The following is a 17,224-nucleotide window of genomic DNA, read 5'->3' as shown; positions in this document are numbered from 1 at the left end:
ACAGTGGCGGATAATACCTAATGAAGTCATGTACAAAGAGCTAGAACCCATTACAGATACAATGCGTAAGAGGAGACTGGGATTCTTTGGACATATCATGAAGATGCAAGATTCAAGACTTCTGAGACAACTAGTACAACACAATCTCGTCTCAAAAAAATACCACAACAGGATGTAAATGCATCAGAGAACTAAGATAGGATCGGAAGGAAATAGGCCTTACAACAGAAGACACCACAAATAAGATAAAATTGAATGCTAACCTCAAGAACACAAACCTCCGCTTTAACCTCACACGAAACAAACCAATAACATGTATATTTTCAACAGAGGAAAGGGCACGAAGATCGGAGCGTATGAAGGGCAAAAGTTCAGAACAGGTTACATTTTCCAGCGCACGCATCTAGGCGCGATTGCACTGTCATTTCTTTCTCTCTCGCGTCTCGCGAAGGGCTTGATCGTGCGGAGGTCAGAGCGGCCAACTGTTCATATAAAGAATTAGTCCTAGAACTAGTCCTAGTGCAGCCCCCAGATTAGAAGCCGCAAAGCGGCCCTAGGCCTTTAGTATCCCGCGTGACAAAGCCATTGGTCTGGATTGGTTAGACCATTGGTCAGTGACAATGCCATTGGTCTGGATCAAGTAAAGGGGGCCTGGGGGCATCCAGGTTAGAAGCCGCGAAGCGGCCCTAGGCCTCTAGTATCCCGCGTGACACCTCCATTGGTCTGGGCAGTTGTGTATTTCTTGTGCGCGGGTTGGTAATGGAATTCATTTACTTCATTGCTACGAGTGACGTCATATACCATTGTGTCTCGCCCAATCAAAATGCTGGAACGTAGTTAGGCAATGGACTATGGTGCGTGATGAATTGTACTAGGTTATAAAAGCAAAATTACTTCTGGGGAACGGCGGGTGGGTTCTTAACTGTCGCAGTGAACACATCTCTCCTCTACAAGGTATTACACTTAAGATTTCCAACATATTACATCGTTATCATGCTATAAAAGTAATGTAACCCTTACTGAATTTCTACCCAGATAGGCCTTATGGTGACGATGGGACAGGGAAGGCCTAGGAATGGGAAGGAAGCGGCCATGGCCTTAATTCAGGTACAGCCCCAGCATTTGCCTGGTGTGAAAATGGGAAACCACGGAAAACCATCTTCAGGGCTGCCGACAGTGGGGTTCGAACCCACTATCTCCCGGATGCAAGCACACAGCTGTGGGCCCTTATTTCAAATCTCTTATGATGCTATAAAACTTATGTTGCACATATTGAATTTCTAACGAGAATTGATTAATATTTTTATAGCCTTATGGATGTGTAGCCGGCCCCGCACTGTAGGGGTAGCATGCCTGCCTCTTACCCGTAGGCCCTGGGTTTGATTCCCAGCCAGGTCAGGGATTTTTACTTGCATCTGAGGGCTGGTTTGAGGTCTACTCAGCCTACGTGATTAGAATTGAGGAGCTATCTGACGGTGAGATAGAGACCCCGGTCTAGAAAACCAAGAATAACGGCCGAGAGGATCCGTCGTGCTGACCACGCAACACCTCATAATGTGTAGGTCTTCGGGCTGGGCAGCGGTCGCTTGGTAGGCCATGGCCCTTCGGGGCTGTTGCGCCATGGGGTTTGGTTTTTTTGTGGATGTCTAAACGATGTTAATGAGATAGGATTAAGAATTAGGCCTAAGTGTTGTAAGATGTAACAAGTCCAAAGTATTTTGATGTTTTGCATCGCTGCAGAAGAGAGCATTTCGAGCTCTTGAAACATGTACAGATGGCAGTGAAATAAACTGTTAAGTAGTGATAGGGTGGAATAAAGTGTTACATAATGAACGTAAGAATCAGATCCTCAAGATAGACAGACGGTCTGTACGACATACGCTGAAAGAAGTCCATTGATTCCAGGAAAAACTTCGGACCCGTGGACATATAAAAGAAAGGAGAAAATGTGAGATCAAGAAGAAGAAGAATGTAAGATTAAATATTAGAGCATTCAAGAACTCGGCTGTCCATCATTTTCATGCCCTTCGTGGCCCTTGTCTTTCTTTCACCTACACCTTAATCTTTCAAAGTGTCAGATTACTTTAATTTTTTCTCTCTGATTAGTGTCATACAGAGGATGGTTGCCTAGTTGTACTTTCTCTTAAAACAATAATCACCATCACCACAACAACATAGAATACACTTAAATAATTTTAAAGATCAATGGCCTGATATGCAGATCTAAAACATAAAGAAGGTTTAACGAGCGAATTTGTCATTTGACATGTAGGCCTAAGTTACACATTATAAGTACATATTAAATTTCGTTACGGCAGATGTTTGCATACAAATTAAAAATGTTCCTAGAACAACTCTAAATAGCGATTGTATAGCCTATGGCCGTTATTTAAAACTAATTAAACGTACCTTCTGAATCTGAGCTGGATTTGGAGGTGGTCTTCCACGAGAAACAAATGCTACAGACATTTTAATACAAAAACGCCGAACGGCTTTTCCGCAGCGAGCAGGACAAATGGACGAAGTAAACTACGAGTATGTTAAAAGTTATATCACGCAGATTACAGTTTCTAAATGACAGTTCACTCAGCGAGCGATATCAATAACAACGACTTATAAAGAATATATCACTGACAGAGAACGACCGAAATTAACAGATTAATATTACACTTCACTTCCAATTCCAACACCGTTTAAAAATACACCACAAATCATGCAACCGAAGCAAACTCACCAACAACAACTTTAATTCTCTTTGACAACTACAAAGCTTAGATGATATCAAATACAGAAGAGACAATACGCGACACTTACGGATTTTGCCTTCATAAAATGGGAGACAATTCGACGGTGGCGCTCCTAGTAACTTGAGCTCACTCTAGCGGATAGACCTGGACAGGACTGATTCTCTCATAAGAGCACGTGTATTTTTGTGTGAAGTTTTTGGTGTTAATGATGCGTTTTCAGTGACTTGACATAAATAAATAGTAGTGTGTGTCATTTCTTGATATCTCATCTCAACGTGAGGGGAAAGGTATGTGCTGTGTTTGGCTGCAGTAATTACGAAGTAGAGAAAAATGCGCGGTCGTTCTTCAGGTTCCCTCGTGACAAGAACATGTAGGTAATATTGTGTTTGCATATATATTCTTCCAGTGACAGAGATTTTTATAGTACTTCATAATCTTCTGAACTGCTCGACCCATATTTTAACTGGAATAAAATGTAATACGCATATTTTATTCTATAGTGCAGCAGTTAACCTTCAATACCGATGTGGTGTTGTAGGTGCGATATGTGGGTTTTGAAATGTCACAGAAGCGATTTGAATAAGGTGTACAAGAAAAAAGGGACGTTACGCTTATATAAGAATTATAAGATCTGTTCAGATCATTTCCAGGCCAGCGACTTTAGAAATCCTCGACAATACAGCCAAGGGTAAGTTACATTTTTGCTCTAATTGTACTAAATATTCCTTAAAGCATCACTATCGATACTTTTCTTTCTTTATCCCTCTTCTCAGATTAAAGCCAGGATTGTATAGATTATTCTTCTGTTAGTAGGCTTCATGTTAGGAGGAAAATTGTCCAGCTATTAAATGTTAATTCGCCGGGCTGAGTGGCTCAGAAGGTTAAGGCGCTGGCCTTCTGACCCCAACTTGGCAGGTTCGATCCTGCCTCAGCCCGGTGGTATTTGAAGGTGCTCAAATACGTCAGCCTCGTGTCGGTAGATTTATTGGCACGTAAAAGAACTCCTGCGGGACTAAATTTCGGCACCTCGGCGTCTCCGAAAACCGTAAAAGAGTAGTTAGTGGGACGTAAAACAAAACATTATTATTATTATTATTATTATTATTATTATTATTATTATTATTATTATTATTATTATTATTATTATTACTAAATGTTAATTCATTGTATCATATGTGTAAGGAATGTGCCGATATTTTTATTGACAAGTGTTTTAATGTGATAATACAATGTTTTTAAATGAGATACAAGACAAATCCAACCGTAAGAGTTCAGGCAGGAATGCTAAAGCTAAAAAAGTAATGCATAAATGAAAGATAAAGCCATTTCACACCAGTCCATTTCACTTCTTGTTTATATGTCTAATTTCAGTCTTTGAATAATAACCTTTTAAATAATTCTTCATTCATTTATCCAGAATTGCTTTAGCAACTTCGAAGTTAATATCTCAATAACACTTTCTTTCTAGACGTAATTTATTTATCCATTTCCGTATATATATTTCCATTGATATTTGAATTTAGCGCGATTTGTTCAGGTCAAGTCACTAGGAGCGTCACCGTCGAATTGTCTCCCATTTTAGCAAGGCGAAATCCGTAAGTGTCGCGTATTATCTCTACTGTATTGGATGATATAGCAAAAGAGATTCGAATTCGAAACTGAAAACAAACATACCAGTTAGAAATAAAAGATATTCACATTACAGCGCAACGAACGGAGTAGAATTTTAATAGGGGAATGACATCTTCTATTTGGAATGATTGCATCTCTTCGTCCAAACCGTGGAATTGTAATGAAAGGTATATAAATGTAGCCTAATTTAGTAGTTATTGGAATGTTTATTTGGAAAGTTGAGGCATAAGGGATTATTATTGTTACCGTGTTTTAGCGGTAGGTAGAGGCGTAAGAAGGTGCGGGCGTGAATGGGTTTCAAACTACGGAATCAAAGTTAATGTAAAAGTAATTTAAAATTTAACTAGGTTATATTTTCTTTTCAAAAACAAAGCAATAACAGACATGGCAGGTACAATGTAGCAAAACAAGGGGAGTTACAATATTTACAGGTTTTGGGCTTCACGCCCTGACTTCTGCGATCAGCTCAGTTTTACCACAAACACAAGTTTTAACAGAGGGGCAGAAAACCCCATTCATCCCTAGGAGCCCCTGGCTCCGAATTACACAGAAAAGCCTCCACGAGGCATATGACACTCCATTTCAAAAGAGCGATCCGCTCTTAAAATTTAAGCCTCTCAAAGGCCACACCAAACTCTACCTTCAAGCTGTCCTCTAAGGACGTATTCACAGGGGTAAAATACCCAACCTACTGAGGTCTATTACATGAAAGGGAGGTTGATTACATGACCTCTAAAATAACAATTTGAGAGGAGGCTAACCGCACTCCTGATACACATTGATTTTTTAAAACCTACTTTGGCACTAGGCCGTTATTACAAGGGCTAATCCCATACTACAGAGGTGACTTAGAGAAGAACACTTTACATTACATAAACGAAGAGTAGTTTGAGAAAATAAGTTCACCTCAAAACAAATGTGAGTGGGAGCTCGAGAGGGTTAGCACTCTCTATCCCAATATGTAGCTTTACAAGAAAAAGATGAAAAGAGTAATTACATTTTAGGAAAAGGTTACAGGATGGAAATGCTTCGAACCCGCCGCGAGTGTTAAACTGCCGACCTAGCAAGAAAAGAAGTTATTAATAGGCCATTACCTGGTGTTGAACGGCTGAAGAAGAAAGAGGCGCTTCCCGCCTCCTGCTATGTACTTAATACACTGAAAGATGGAACAGAAGTGGCCCGGAGACCCCAAAATCAGCAGTTTATACACTCTCGCGGAAGTTTCTAGGCGTTAGGGGAAAGAAAACACCCTCCCACAAAATGTTTATTGGCTAGGGAAAAGAAACCCCTACATAGAGGAAGAAGAAACACATTATTGGTGGAAAATTAATTAAAGAAATTCGGGATTGGCTAGATCCAAAATAAGGGGAAAAAGAGGGGTATACAGCCAACTTAAACCATGACAGAAAGAAAACAAAGAACAAACTCTTGAAATAAAAATTTCTCCAACAAAATAGTTCTTTGATTTCGCACTAGGTTGCACTATTGTAATTCTTCAGTAGTGTCCTCTAGAAGAGAAAGTTCACACTTCTTACTTCAAGCGAAACAAAAACACATCAAAAGTGACACAGTTCAAAAACTCAAAATTTTCCACGTGGTGACATCTTCTGAGAAAGTAGAGAATTAATAGAATAGATAAAGTTCAACCTTCCTCCAGAAGAGGAGTTTCAACTGGCGCAACTTTTAAATAAACGGTGTAGAGGTGTACCGCCCGGTACAGACCTCCCCCCCCCAAAAGTTCCTCCAGGGGTGACACATAAAATCAGTTTGAAACAAAGTCCAAGTAATGATGTTGATACGAAGATAGATAGCAGAAGCATTTACAAGATTTCTTAATTCAGTTTCAAAATGTTGTTGTTGCAGGTGAATGAAAGTCTTTATGTTTGTAGAATTTGAATTTCTGAAGATAAACTTTTAATACTTGAAGGTGATGAAAAATTTGGCAATGTCCACCAAATATAGTTATTGCTTATGGTGACTGTCCATGTAGTTGATGTAGATTGAGTCGGATGGCCAGACCGGCCGTTGCAGCTTGCGTCCAACGGAGGCCGCTCGGACCCCTCAAGTACCCTGAGATACCGCTCGCCCGCACTATGAGGGGAGCAGAGGTGTTGAAGTACGCCGCGCCCGCGGTGAACAGATACAGGCTGCGGGCATGTAGCAGGTCGTGCGCCGCACATCAGCCTTGGCCGGGAGGTGAGCTCCGGCTCGCCGTGCACATGTCGTCCTCGCTGGAGAGGAGGGGGCCCATCCCCCTCCCCAGTCGCTGCACTGCGCTGCGCGGCTGCGGGGGCGCTGAAACATTAAAGCTAGGCGGCAGAATTGTGTTGGACAATCATTTTCTTTGAGGGTACAGGCTTGTGGAGAGGTTGAGGGGCCAGCGGCGTGTAGATATCCATGGCATTTACTATTATGAAGCCACAGTGTAAGGTGGAGCAGGAGACGGGAGCGTGGTAATGGCCGTGGCAAGAACAGGATGGCAGTTTAATGGGTCGGGGCAGGTTTTACACAAGGCTTACATCTAAAACCAAAATATTACAGAAGGGGCAGAATGCCTTAAAAGTGAAACTCAAAAAAAGAAAAAATATAACCTTCATATCCTTTCAAAATAATATGGAGCAAGTTAACACAGAAATTACACCGGTTTCACCTGGGACAGGTGAACTCTAAATATCCTCTCGGTGGCTGGATTACTTAGCAATAAGGTAACCGGCGTAAGAAAATCGAGAATGATACAAGGTCCATGAAATCTGGGGGCAAGCTTGCCCGCGGGAACAAAATTTTTGACCATAACCTGGTCACCTACCTTCAAAGTGGTGGGTCTCCGTCCACGATCATACCTTTCCCTAACCTTTTCATGAGACACTTTAAGATTAGCTTTAGCCTTCTTCCAAAGATCTTTAATGTTGTCCGGATCTATTGTCTCGGGCAGAATGTCATTCAGAGACCAGAGGTTAGAGAGCGGCGTGTTGGGAACGAACTTAAACATCAAAGAAGCTGGAGTAAATTTGTGAGATTCATGAACCGCCGAATTCAAAGCAAAAGCTAACCAATGCAGGGACGTGTCCCACCTAGAATGATCTTCATGATGATAGGCAATAAGTGCGGACCTGAGATTACGGTTAACCCGTTCAGCCAGAGATGGTTGAGGGTAATAAGCAGATGTAGTTACATGAGAGATGGACAAGTCAAAACAGAATTTACGAAACAGATTTGATGTAAAAGCTTTAGCATTATCAGATACAATATATTGGCACGGACCAAAAGAAGCAAAAATAGAATTTAGACAGGTAATGGTGGACTGAGCGGTAGCCAGCTTAGTCGGAAATAACCAAGAAAATCTGGTAAAACCATCTACACATACAAAGATGAATTTGTTGGCATTTCCCTTCGACTGGGGGAAGGGTCCTACATAATCAATATACAGGCGTTCCATGGGGCGCGACGCTTGATGAGAAGACAAAAGGCCTACTTTAGTGGACATGGTGGGTTTACTGATCAAACAAGATTTACAAGCTTTTACAAGTTCCCGAATTTCACCGTCCATACCTTTCCATATGAACATTTCACGAATCTTTTCACGAGTCTTAAAGATTCCAAGATGCCCCCCCAATGGGGTCTCATGATAGTATTTGAAGATCATAGGTACAAGAACCGCTGGAACAACAACTTTCATCAACTTATCATGCCTCGAAGGGCAACATAGAACACCATTCCTCAGAACATAAGGGACAGCATGTTCCCCAGAAGAAAGGGTTTCCATTATCGGAGCCAGCGTCGGATCTTCACGTTGGTATTTTTCAATATCCCTAAAAAGCATGGGAGCATCTGTTAAGATGGCATTAACACCAGATAGTATGGACTCGGAAGGTGATGAACTGTCGACCGGTTCGTGGGTCTCTACGTCGTTATGAAACATACGGCTGAGTCCATCGGCAACAACATTTTCAGTACCTCTGATATGCCGTACATCGAATTGGAAGGCAGAAATACGGATGGCCCAACGGGCTATACGACCTGTACGACGCGGCCTACCTAAGACCCAGCTTAAGGCTTGATTATCTGTCTCCAGATCGAATTTGACGTGTTCCAGATAGAGACGGAACTTTTCTAAGGCGAATAAGACTGCCAAACCTTCAAGCTCATATATGGAGTACTTTGCTTCTTGAGCTGACAATGTCCTAGACGCATAGGCGATGGGTCGCCTCCCTAGTTCAGTCTCTTGAAGAAGAACTGCAGCTACTGCTGACGACGACGCGTCGGTTTGGACGATGAATTTCTTCGAGAAATCAGGCATAGCAAGTACAGGGGCATTACAAAGAGCTAATTTAAGGTCTTCAAAAGCGGCTTGTTGAGAAGGTCCCCACTCGAATTTGATGCCTTTCCTACGAAGAAGGTTTAAGGGCGCCGCTCTATTAGCAAAGTTAGGAATGAACTTCCTGAAGAAATTCACCATACCAATGAATCTAGCGATACCTTTGATGTCCTTAGGAGGTTTAAAATCACGGATGGCCTGTGTTCTAGAATGATCGACAGCTACACCATCGGGTGACACAATATGCCCTAGGAATGACATTGAGGGCTTAGCAAAGGCAACCTTGGACAACTTAACAGTTAACCCAGCCTTACGAAGGCGATCGAGAACTTCTCGCAGATGATCTAGATGTTCTTCAAAGGTTTCGGAAAATACGACGACATCATCCAAGTAGTGATATAAGTACTCAAATTTGATGTCGGAAAAGACCCTATCTAGTAGCCTAGTGAGCACAGCTGCCCCCGTGGGGAGCCCGAAAGGCACGCGGTTGTATTCATATAAATTCCAGTCCGTGGCAAACGCTGTAAGATGTTTAGACTCTTCGGCAAGGGGAATTTGATTATAGGCCTGATTCAAGTCCAAGATGGTGAAGAACTTGGCCTTACGAAACCATGAAAAGCAAGAATGAAGGTCGGGAAGGGGCACAGATTGCAACACCACCTTCCGATTGAGAGCCCTGTAATCAATGACAGGCCTGAAGCCTCCTTGGGGTTTCGGTACTAGAAAAATAGGCGAAGAATACGCTGACTTAGAGGGCCTAATAATACCGTCCTTCAACATCTGATCGATGATTTCTTTCAGAGCCTTCATTTTAGGTGGAGATAGCCTATACGGTGGAAAACGGACAGGAATCGAATCCGTGACCTCAATTTTGTATTCAATAAGGTCAGTAACACCAAGAGTATCAGAGAACACCTCGGGAAACGACTGACACAATTTCCGAATACTATCAGCCTGCTCCTCAGGTAGATGTCTAAGGTCTAACAACATCTCATCCTGGGTAGGCGAAATAGATGAACATGATACAGAATTACACTTTAACAAGGGAATTCTACAATTGGACGCAAATTTGAATGTGCACGACCTACTCTGGAGATCGAGCACAAGACCAGTGTGAGAAATGAAGTCCGCTCCCAATATGATGGGGCAAGACAAACGCTTGGCCACAAACAATTTGATCTTCCATGTAAATTTAAAAACCCGAATTTTGACATGTAAGGAACCTAGAATTTCTAATGGAGATGAATTAGCCGAAACATATTTAACAGGAGATGAGTCATAGTCAGGGAGTTTACAAACAGATTTCAATTTAGAATACCAATCAGCCGAAATAATGGAACAAACACTGCCTGAATCTAAGAGAGCTGTTATAGGCTCGTTATTTAACTCAATCTTAAGAAAAGGAACAGGTGCGGGGGTATCCGCCGCAATCCTAAGACACTCTTTAGGGCATTCAAAAGATGAATTTGAAGGCTGGTCGATCTCTGCATTTACAACCTGTTTACTAGGGGCTGAGTCTCGGGAAGATGGATTAGTCGGCTCAGCCGACGCCACTAGTCACTTTTTATTATTGGCATAGCTGGAATTTGCACCAGAAGTTGAGCAGGAGGGGGTGCTATTTGAGTTTGGGCAATTCTTGGCGATATGTGAGAAGGCCCCACACTTAAAACAGCCTTGTGATGACCCTGCTCCATTCCTTGTCCCACTTGACTTGATCAGAGGACACTTATTCCGCAGATGGTCAGGCGACCCACAAGCATAACATTTACGGGGATTGACTGGTCGGCGAGGTGGAGGCCGAGTGTTACTAAAGGAAGGCGGGGGTTCTTTCGCGACACGCAAAGAATCGGCGTATCTAACTCCTTCCGCTGAGACTGCCAATGCTTCAAGTTACGAGAACGTTTGCGGGCACGCCGCGAAACACAAATATGACCTATAGGATGGTGAAATACCTTCCACAATAGCTTGTACAATTTGATCCTCAGGGAAGTGAAGAGCAAACACCCTAGTATAAAACTTAATATCTTGGATGAAGTCTGCCAGGTTTTCATCCAAGCGCTGTACCCGATAATAGTATTTCTGAATAAGGGAGGACCTGGCCCTAGCCGGGATGAAGTTAGCTAGCAAATGGGCATGGAAATCCTCAATAGAAGATTGCTCAGCGATGGCTCTAACTATTTTGTCAGAACACCAATAGCATAAGGATAGATAATTTGCAAAATTTGACATGGGGAAAGAGAAAACACAAGGGCATGATCCTGAAATTCCACTAGAAATCTTAAAAATGAAATTACGTCACTGGTGGTGTTGACGGAAAACTTAGAGATACCTCTAAGCAACATTGCCAATGGATGAGGCAAGCTGCTGAACCCAGGTGACATAGTCGTTAAAGGTTTCAATGGCAAAGAAGTTAATTCAGAGCGGATGTTACTCAATGACGCACGGCGTTCAGATTCGTTGTTCGATGGGGCAGAGATAGTTTGAGCAGCAACGGTTATCCTATTGACTTCTCCCTGAGGAGGCTCTTCCTCGTTACCTACATTCACCGTGGCGGGTTGATCAGTTTTGGGAGGAGCTTCGCCGGTTAGCAATTGAGTGACCTTATTAGACAATTCAGAAATAGTTTCAAGGAGCGTATTAGCTTGCTTCCTCTGAACGTCATTCACCTTTAGAGACAACAGATCATTAACTCTATTTGCAAAGTGATACAGCCTGCCTTGCACACGCTTAATTTGATTAGGAGAGGGATCGTTTTCATCAAAAAAGCTGACTACCGATGCTAGCCCAGTAATATTCTCGACGATCGTGGAAAGAGAGTCATCAATTTCTTTCTCTCCCAAATTGGGGATGGAAATGGGCAAATCAAGGGACTCTCTAAGCTTGTTGGTGTCGATTGCAACCGTGCCTCCAGATTGCACATTTCTGATAGTTAACTCGTATATCAACTCCTCTTTGCGCAAATAGTTAAGGAGGAGAACATCGCGAGGGCCGGGCATGATGACAGAACAATTTTGAAAAACTCAAAAATTCCAGCAACTGAGACAATTGTTAGAGTTCGAATCAAAGCAATGTTTAGCCGTCAAAAGGGGCTAAATTGAGACCCATTCAACCACGCTCTGCTACCACTTGTTACCGTGTTTTAGCGGTAGGTAGAGGCGTAAGAAGGTGCGGGCGTGAATGGGTTTCAAACTACGGAATCAAAGTTAATGTAAAAGTAATTTAAAATTTAACTAGGTTATATTTTCTTTTCAAAAACAAAGCAATAACAGACATGGCAGGTACAATGTAGCAAAACAAGGGGAGTTACAATATTTACAGGTTTTGGGCTTCACGCCCTGACTTCTGCGATCAGCTCAGTTTTACCACAAACACAAGTTTTAACAGAGGGGCAGAAAACCCCATTCATCCCTAGGAGCCCCTGGCTCCGAATTACACAGAAAAGCCTCCACGAGGCATATGACACTCCATTTCAAAAGAGCGATCCGCTCTTAAAATTTAAGCCTCTCAAAGGCCACACCAAACTCTACCTTCAAGCTGTCCTCTAAGGACGTATTCACAGGGGTAAAATACCCAACCTACTGAGGTCTATTACATGAAAGGGAGGTTGATTACATGACCTCTAAAATAACAATTTGAGAGGAGGCTAACCGCACTCCTGATACACATTGATTTTTTAAAACCTACTTTGGCACTAGGCCGTTATTACAAGGGCTAATCCCATACTACAGAGGTGACTTAGAGAAGAACACTTTACATTACATAAACGAAGAGTAGTTTGAGAAAATAAGTTCACCTCAAAACAAATGTGAGTGGGAGCTCGAGAGGGTTAGCACTCTCTATCCCAATATGTAGCTTTACAAGAAAAAGATGAAAAGAGTAATTACATTTTAGGAAAAGGTTACAGGATGGAAATGCTTCGAACCCGCCGCGAGTGTTAAACTGCCGACCTAGCAAGAAAAGAAGTTATTAATAGGCCATTACCTGGTGTTGAACGGCTGAAGAAGAAAGAGGCGCTTCCCGCCTCCTGCTATGTACTTAATACACTGAAAGATGGAACAGAAGTGGCCCGGAGACCCCAAAATCAGCAGTTTATACACTCTCGCGGAAGTTTCTAGGCGTTAGGGGAAAGAAAACACCCTCCCACAAAATGTTTATTGGCTAGGGAAAAGAAACCCCTACATAGAGGAAGAAGAAACACATTATTGGTGGAAAATTAATTAAAGAAATTCGGGATTGGCTAGATCCAAAATAAGGGGAAAAAGAGGGGTATACAGCCAACTTAAACCATGACAGAAAGAAAACAAAGAACAAACTCTTGAAATAAAAATTTCTCCAACAAAATAGTTCTTTGATTTCGCACTAGGTTGCACTATTGTAATTCTTCAGTAGTGTCCTCTAGAAGAGAAAGTTCACACTTCTTACTTCAAGCGAAACAAAAACACATCAAAAGTGACACAGTTCAAAAACTCAAAATTTTCCACGTGGTGACATCTTCTGAGAAAGTAGAGAATTAATAGAATAGATAAAGTTCAACCTTCCTCCAGAAGAGGAGTTTCAACTGGCGCAACTTTTAAATAAACGGTGTAGAGGTGTACCGCCCGGTACAATTATTATTATTATTATTATTATTATTATTATTATTATTATTATTATTATTATTATTATTATTATTATTATTATTTCAAATTTATATAATAATAGTTATGTATGAGTTTGTGAAAAAGATACAGGACACTACATTTCATGCCGGTGTGATCCATCACGGCGGTTTATACAGAGGAACTATCACTTCAGGTAGAACAAACAGGGATGATTAAGAACAAAGAAATGTTCCCGAGAAGTGTGGAAGTAGGAGGAAAGCAAAGGTGGAAAGGGAAATGTAGAGTAGAGGATAGTAAAAGACAGGTGGAACAGGGTCAAGGTAAGGAGAAAAAGGAGGAGGTAGTAGCTTCTTCAGCCGTCAGGAAAAATAGGACTGAAAAAAGGGGAGGGAATCAAATGAGGAGGATAAAGTTGAGGCTCTGGTCATGGAGGAATCCTTTGTTAGACATGTGGGGAAAGTGTGTGGTGGAAAGGGAAACAGGGTAGAGTGCTATCCAGGAATTAGGTTAAGGCAGATGGTGAGGAAAGTGGAAGAGGAGGAGGGAAAGAAGAACGTGGTAGTGTTTCACGTTGGTACCAACAACGTAAGACAAGCAGGAATTGGGAGGTTTGGGACCTGGTTACAGTAGCACGGAAGAACTTTAACGAATATGATATTGTTATAAGTGGAATATTGAAATTAGGGTAGCTGGGGATTTAAATGAGACTATGGAGTGGGTATGCGGGAAATTGGGAGTGAGACTTCTAGATCCTAATGGATGGGTACGAGATAGGGATCAACGCTCAAATGACCTTCACTAGAACCACAAGGATACAATTTCATTCAGAAAATAGGATGGTCTAGGGAGCGGTGATAAGGGTACAGAGATCTAGAAGTCAACTAGGGATGACTTAAAAATGTTAGCGTTGAACTGTAGGAGTATTGTAATGAAAGGAATAGAATTAAGTATTTTAACCGGATTCTATTGTATCAACACCTCCTAGGACTATCTAGGAGGTGTTGATTGTATGGTATTTTATTTTATCTAACTGATCATACACTGATGCGACACGTCAATAGTCATATTTATAGCAACAAAGGATAAAGGAGTAATATACATGCCATGACAAATAAAGAAAAATATACAGTCCTGTAAAGAAGCACAGTGCTGTAAAGGTTAATAGCATCCCAGTTCAAATTCTTACATGCATTATCCGTACCAAAAAAGTTAGTAGCATTGTCACTATAGACAAGAGATTGTCGACCTAATTTACTAATGAATCTCCTAAAACTCTGAATGAAGCTGTCAGTTGAGAGGGATGATATAAGCTCCAAATGTACTGCTCGATACACTGTACAAGTATACAAACACACCCATGCCTTTTTAATATTGCCCTTCTCCACCTTAAGGTATAGCGGACCTGCTAAATCAACATCAGTAACTTCAAATACCTTAGTGTTTCGCACTCTATCTTCAGGAAGCGGTACCGGATTAACTCTTATTTATTTATTTATTTATTTATTTATTTATTTATTTATTTACTTATTTATTTATTTATAAACATTGAACTTTACAGGCTTTTCGCCCAAATTACATGTTCCCAAAACCAATAAACAGAACAATTTTAACCAGGATACGAACACAAACATTGAAGTGTGACCTCTCTCACATGAGCGGATAACCAATCTCACATGAGAGCCGCCACCGCTGTATACCTACTGTGTGACCCCTTACACGGGCGGAAAAACCAGACTCCTTGAAAGGGAAGTTGGAAGAACTGAGTGAAGTCCTTATGTCAAAAATGTCCCTTATCCTCGAGGCACAACTCCAACAAACCGAATGTCTATCAACTCACAGGAAAGAAATAACTTACGCAAATCTTACCTCTACCCAGACAGCCCAAATCCAACCTGAGATGAAAAGTCGCAGGCAGCTTTCGTCAAGAACAGATAGATCGGTAGATACCGAAACAGTAGTAATAAAACATAAGGAGCGAATACAACATTCAGAAGGTAGTTTTCAAAATAGAGGATACGAACATACACCGTCCGAGAAAAGGTATGATCAAGGCGGGGAACAGCAACAACTGAGGGAAAAGAGACATGGTATAGGTACCAAAAAGAATGTTGGGAAATTATGTGCAGCAGAACGTCTGGCATGGTTCTATGTCGGAAAAGTGAACACGGCTGCAACAAGAGAAGACTTAATATCCTACCTAGAAGAAAACAGAATTGCAGACATCAGGGAATGCACACTCCTGAACTCCAGGTCTACAACAACGAAAGCTTTCCGAATTGGAATTCCGTTTTCCGACAAGGATAAGCTCGATAATGAAGATTTTTGGCCAGAAGGAGTGACTTTTCGTCCCTATAGATTCTACTAAAGATAGAAGACATGGAACAATAATAAAAGACATGACAACAAGCAAGACAAATGATGCAGGATCTGACATAAAATGTTTAGTATGGAACGTAGAAGGACTGGAAAGTGTACTTGGAGCACTGCCATTCGACATTTTTTCTATGTATGATATAGTGTTGCTTTCAGAGACTCTTGCAATCAAGGATCCATGTATTAATATGAGATACGCAGTTCATGTGCTAGCTACAGAGGGTGATTTGGGGAGGCCAAAGGGTGGTCTTTCTTGCCTATTGTCAACGAGAATGTCTCCTTTTAAGCTATTATATAAGTCGGACAATGTGTTAATCATCCAAACAGTGCTTCTCGCAGTTATGTGTGTGTATTTTCAACCTGAGTGGAAAGACTATGACATTATTAGTGAGCTGATGTCAGGGCTATCCAAAATAAGGAAAACAGATCATCTTATTCTTGCTGGCGATCTCAACTGTCGGATTGATATCTCAAATAAAAAAGCAGATGCTGTAATATCCTATTTGGAGTCGGAAGGTTTCTCACTACTCAATGAACGGACCGAGAAAACATACTTTTGCCCCAGTGGAAGTAGCACGATCGACCTGATTTTCAGTAACAGGATTGGACCAAGAACAATAAGACCCTCAGTATTAAGAGATGTGGCAATTAGGAAACACCTGCCTGTAGAAATTACTCTCTCGGGCTTCATCGACCCACCTATCATCATCGCCCCCCTGAAACCACCGGTGCGGAAACTGGATTTGTTCAAACTGGAGGCTTACTCTGATTCGGTGAAAGCGATTATGGAAATAATACATCTCGGCGACCTGAATGGATCCCTTCGAGCTATAGAAGATATAATCAAGGATTCTGTTATACCAAGAAGTTTGCAGGAAAGGAAAGCTAAGCCCTGGTTTAACCGAACTTGCTACATTAAAAGGAAAGAAACGTTACAGGCCCTTCATCAAGTAATGGAAAGCCAAACTCAGGAAAGACTCACAGAATATGCAGAAAGAAGAAAAGAATACAAAAGAGTAGTTAAAGAAGCAAAGAAACAGTTCCAGAAAATATCTGAGGAAAATCTACTAAAGAAAGCAGAAGAAGAGCCTTTTTCAATTCTGAAGCAGAGGCAGCCGAAATTCACAAGACATATCCCATTGGAAGTCTGGGAAGATCACTTCACCTCACTACTCCAAGCAAAAGAGACGCGAGACTTGATCGACGAAGACGGCAATGACAGAGCTCCAATCAAACTTTTTACGACAGATGAATTAGAAGACATCGTCCGGAACAGTAAAAACGGTAAAGCAGGGGGACCTGATAATATATTTCACGAACATATTAAAGACAGCTGGGCTATACTAAAGGACTCAATTACAGAACTCTTGAATCAGTGTCTCAGACAAGGGAAAATTCCAGATAAGTGGAGAGAATCAACTATAAAGGTGATGTATAAAGGCAAAGGAGATGTGAACAACCCAGATTCATACCGAGGAATTGCTTTAGAGTGTACACTTTTGAAGATATTAACGAAGGCTCTAGCAAACCGTCTGAATGATCTACTAGATGACAAA

The 17,224-nt window shown here is 41.5% G+C and overlaps 1 protein-coding gene across 1 annotated transcript in view; it reads right to left on the bottom strand.

The window, feature by feature from the left end:
• The window catches only part of LOC136871934 (protein SSXT), a 79,679-nt gene extending 76,941 nt beyond the window's left edge, over positions 1-2,738 (bottom strand). The window contains exon 1 of the mRNA XM_067145674.2: positions 2,410-2,738. Within this exon, the coding sequence (XP_067001775.2) occupies positions 2,410-2,469 (60 nt within the window). The 5' untranslated portion in view covers positions 2,470-2,738. The remainder of the gene's footprint in view (positions 1-2,409) is intronic.
• Positions 2,739-17,224: the final 14,486 nt, after the last annotated feature.

Source organism: Anabrus simplex, chromosome 4, assembly GCF_040414725.1.
Source record: "Anabrus simplex isolate iqAnaSimp1 chromosome 4, ASM4041472v1, whole genome shotgun sequence".
NCBI classification, from domain to species: domain Eukaryota; kingdom Metazoa; phylum Arthropoda; class Insecta; order Orthoptera; family Tettigoniidae; genus Anabrus; species Anabrus simplex.
Note: the sequence above shows the minus strand (reverse complement) of the source record. Positions and strands in the feature narration are given on the sequence as shown.